The sequence below is a fragment of the Penaeus vannamei genome, chromosome 3, assembly GCF_042767895.1.
Source record: "Penaeus vannamei isolate JL-2024 chromosome 3, ASM4276789v1, whole genome shotgun sequence".
Lineage (NCBI taxonomy): Eukaryota > Metazoa > Arthropoda > Malacostraca > Decapoda > Penaeidae > Penaeus > Penaeus vannamei.
In genome coordinates, this window is record NC_091551.1 from 48,013,114 (window position 1) to 48,015,613 (window position 2,500).

The 2,500-nt window shown below is 39.1% G+C and overlaps 1 protein-coding gene across 1 annotated transcript in view; it reads right to left on the minus strand.

Moving 5' to 3' along the window:
* Nucleotides 1-623: 623 nt before the first annotated feature.
* Nucleotides 624-2,500, minus strand: part of LOC113820234 (vasorin) — a gene marked incomplete at its 3' end in the record, with an annotated part of 3,103 nt that continues 1,226 nt past the window's right edge. The window contains 3 exon segments of the mRNA XM_070114136.1: nucleotides 624-839; nucleotides 1,358-1,534; nucleotides 2,038-2,315. Of these exon segments, the coding sequence (XP_069970237.1) occupies nucleotides 624-839; nucleotides 1,358-1,534; nucleotides 2,038-2,283 (639 nt within the window).

Consider the following 2,500-nt stretch of genomic DNA (forward strand, 5'->3'; position numbering starts at 1 on the left):
GATAGTGGTTAGATTTCTTTAGTTCTTCAGATTAACCCAATGTCGATGAGAAAATGGTGCGTTCCCTTTGGCAATGCTTAGTTAAATGTTTCTGCACATAGATGGCTCTGCCAATGCTTAGTCACAAAGGAGTCAGTTAGTAGATCTTGCGATCTCACTTTTCCTTGAAAAAGTGGGAAAACGCTTTTTTTTTTTTTTTTTTTTTTTTTTTTTTTACTAATGCTATCAATATTGACACTTATTTTTGTTATAAAAATTATAATGACTATATTGTTACTGACAGGTAGTTTGCATAATTGGCTCATTGGTGACTTAATACTTGTGGAGCCATCTATATGTTAAAAAATAAGTAAATTCAACACACACAATGGGCAATGGCATGTACGTACATACCATGCCCAGCGGCTTGGGGTTAATTACTGTTAAAAGGAGTTTTGTGACCACTGTGAAATGCCAATAAACCTCCATGATAGTTAATTGAAAAGTACATGTATAGATTTGTACTTTCCAAATGTCTTTGTAGTAGATTGCACATTGTCAACTAGTCTAGGCTTGCAATGTTAGCTGTCTTGCTAAAATCTCCCTGTATAACAAATTGATCATGAATCCAGCCCCAAACTCACCTGGTTTTGAGTGACTTTTGAAATAACATTGTGACAGAGGTTGAGCGTGGTCAGCCTGTCCAATGCTAGGCTTGGGACGGCTGCTATCTTGTTGAAATCAAGGTCAAGCAAGCTCAGTTGACCTGGCAGCTGACCTGGGAGGAAGGTGAGGGCATTCTGGGCCAGGCTGAGGTTCACCAGGGAAGTCAGGGGTGCAAAAGTCCCGTTCTCAATCACCTGGTGGCAGTTGGGGTTAGTGGTGGGAGAAGTGGGAGGCAGTTTTTGGTGTCTTTGTGATGTGACTGATTTTGTTGTGATTAATGTGATGTGATTGTTTTGTTGTTGTTGTTGCTATCATTATTATTATAATGATAATGATTATTTTTATTGTTAGTGTGGTTAATATTGCTAATATTTCAGTAACATTATGATGATAATGTTTATAATTGTTATTATTATTATTTTCTTCATTTTTTTCATTATTATTGCTATTATTATTGCTATTATAGTTGTTATCATTACTATGATGATTTTGTTATTAATATTATGTTTATGAGTATTTTCATTTTTCTCTATTTATTTATGTTTTGATATTGTTGGTGGTATTAGCCACCTTTGTGTTACCACTATTATTTAAATTTCTGATCATTAATCCAAGTGTTAAGCTATATTCACATTTAGTTTTTCTCGTCACACTATAAAAGATACCAAATTGCTGACTAATTCCAGACCTTTGTAAATTCCTCTCTGCTTACCCGTATATTGTTATTTTCCAAGCTCAAGGAAGACAGGTGACTGCAGTTCTCAAAGGTCCCCAGGTTTAGGGACGTTATGTTGTTGCGGGTGATGTTGAGCGCGGCGAGTCGAGGGATCTGTCCCAGGGCACCTGATTCAAGCTCTGTCATCCCCACAGAAGACAGCTCTAGAGTCACCTGTGGGTTAGGACAGATGGGTGGGTGAAGGGCTAGAAGGTGTGGGTGGGGGTAGGGGTGGGGGTGGGGGTGATGGTGGAGGTACTTTAGTGTGAAGAAAAGTTTGTGGTTGTCGTTGTTGTTTTTGTTACCGCGGTTGTTATTTTGTTGTTTCAGTTTAGGGGGGAGGGGATGGTACATCTTTGTATCGGCGGATGGAATTACTATTATGGTTATTATTATTATTATTATTATTATTATTATTATTATTATTATTATTATTATTATTATTATTATTATTATTATTGTTTTCCTTTTTTTTCAAGAGATATTTGGTGTGTTTAATTATTTAGATTTTTAGAGTGCAGATGAACCCAGTGATGAATGAAATGGAGAATTGGTAGAAAGAACAGAAGAAAAGAAGTACTAAAGGAATATAGAAAGTGAAAGATGTATGTGAAAGAAAGGGAGAAGGGGAGTCAGGATATAAGGGAAATAGAAGAAAAGAAGGAAAACATGCTTACCAGATGGTCCATATGTTGGGCAAAGCTGGCGCTAAACACAGTGATGGGAGGGTCGGCCGAGTCGAAGCTGAGTTGCGTGGACCGTGGGTCTAGGGGGGGAATCACACCTCCTTTGCAGGAAGCTGCTGGACCCCGGCATTTGCACTCCTGGGGGCATTCCAAGAAGAAGGATGCCAGCCCAGGTTCCACGCAGAATAGGAGGACGAGGAGGAGGTGGAGGTAGATGAGGATGGCATGGACCGGCATCACGGAGAGGCTGGCGTCTCACCCCTGGGGCTCTAAGTGGCATGTGGGAGTGGGTGATTGTTTTAAGGTTTAGAGTTTAAGGGTTGATGGATGGATGGAGGCAAAGGGACTGCAAAAAGAGGAAAAACTGCAAAAAGTGTGACCAGTTGGCAATGATTGTGTTGTGAAATTTTGTTCATGCTATAGTTGATGAAATATGGTTTTGAGAAATAGGTTA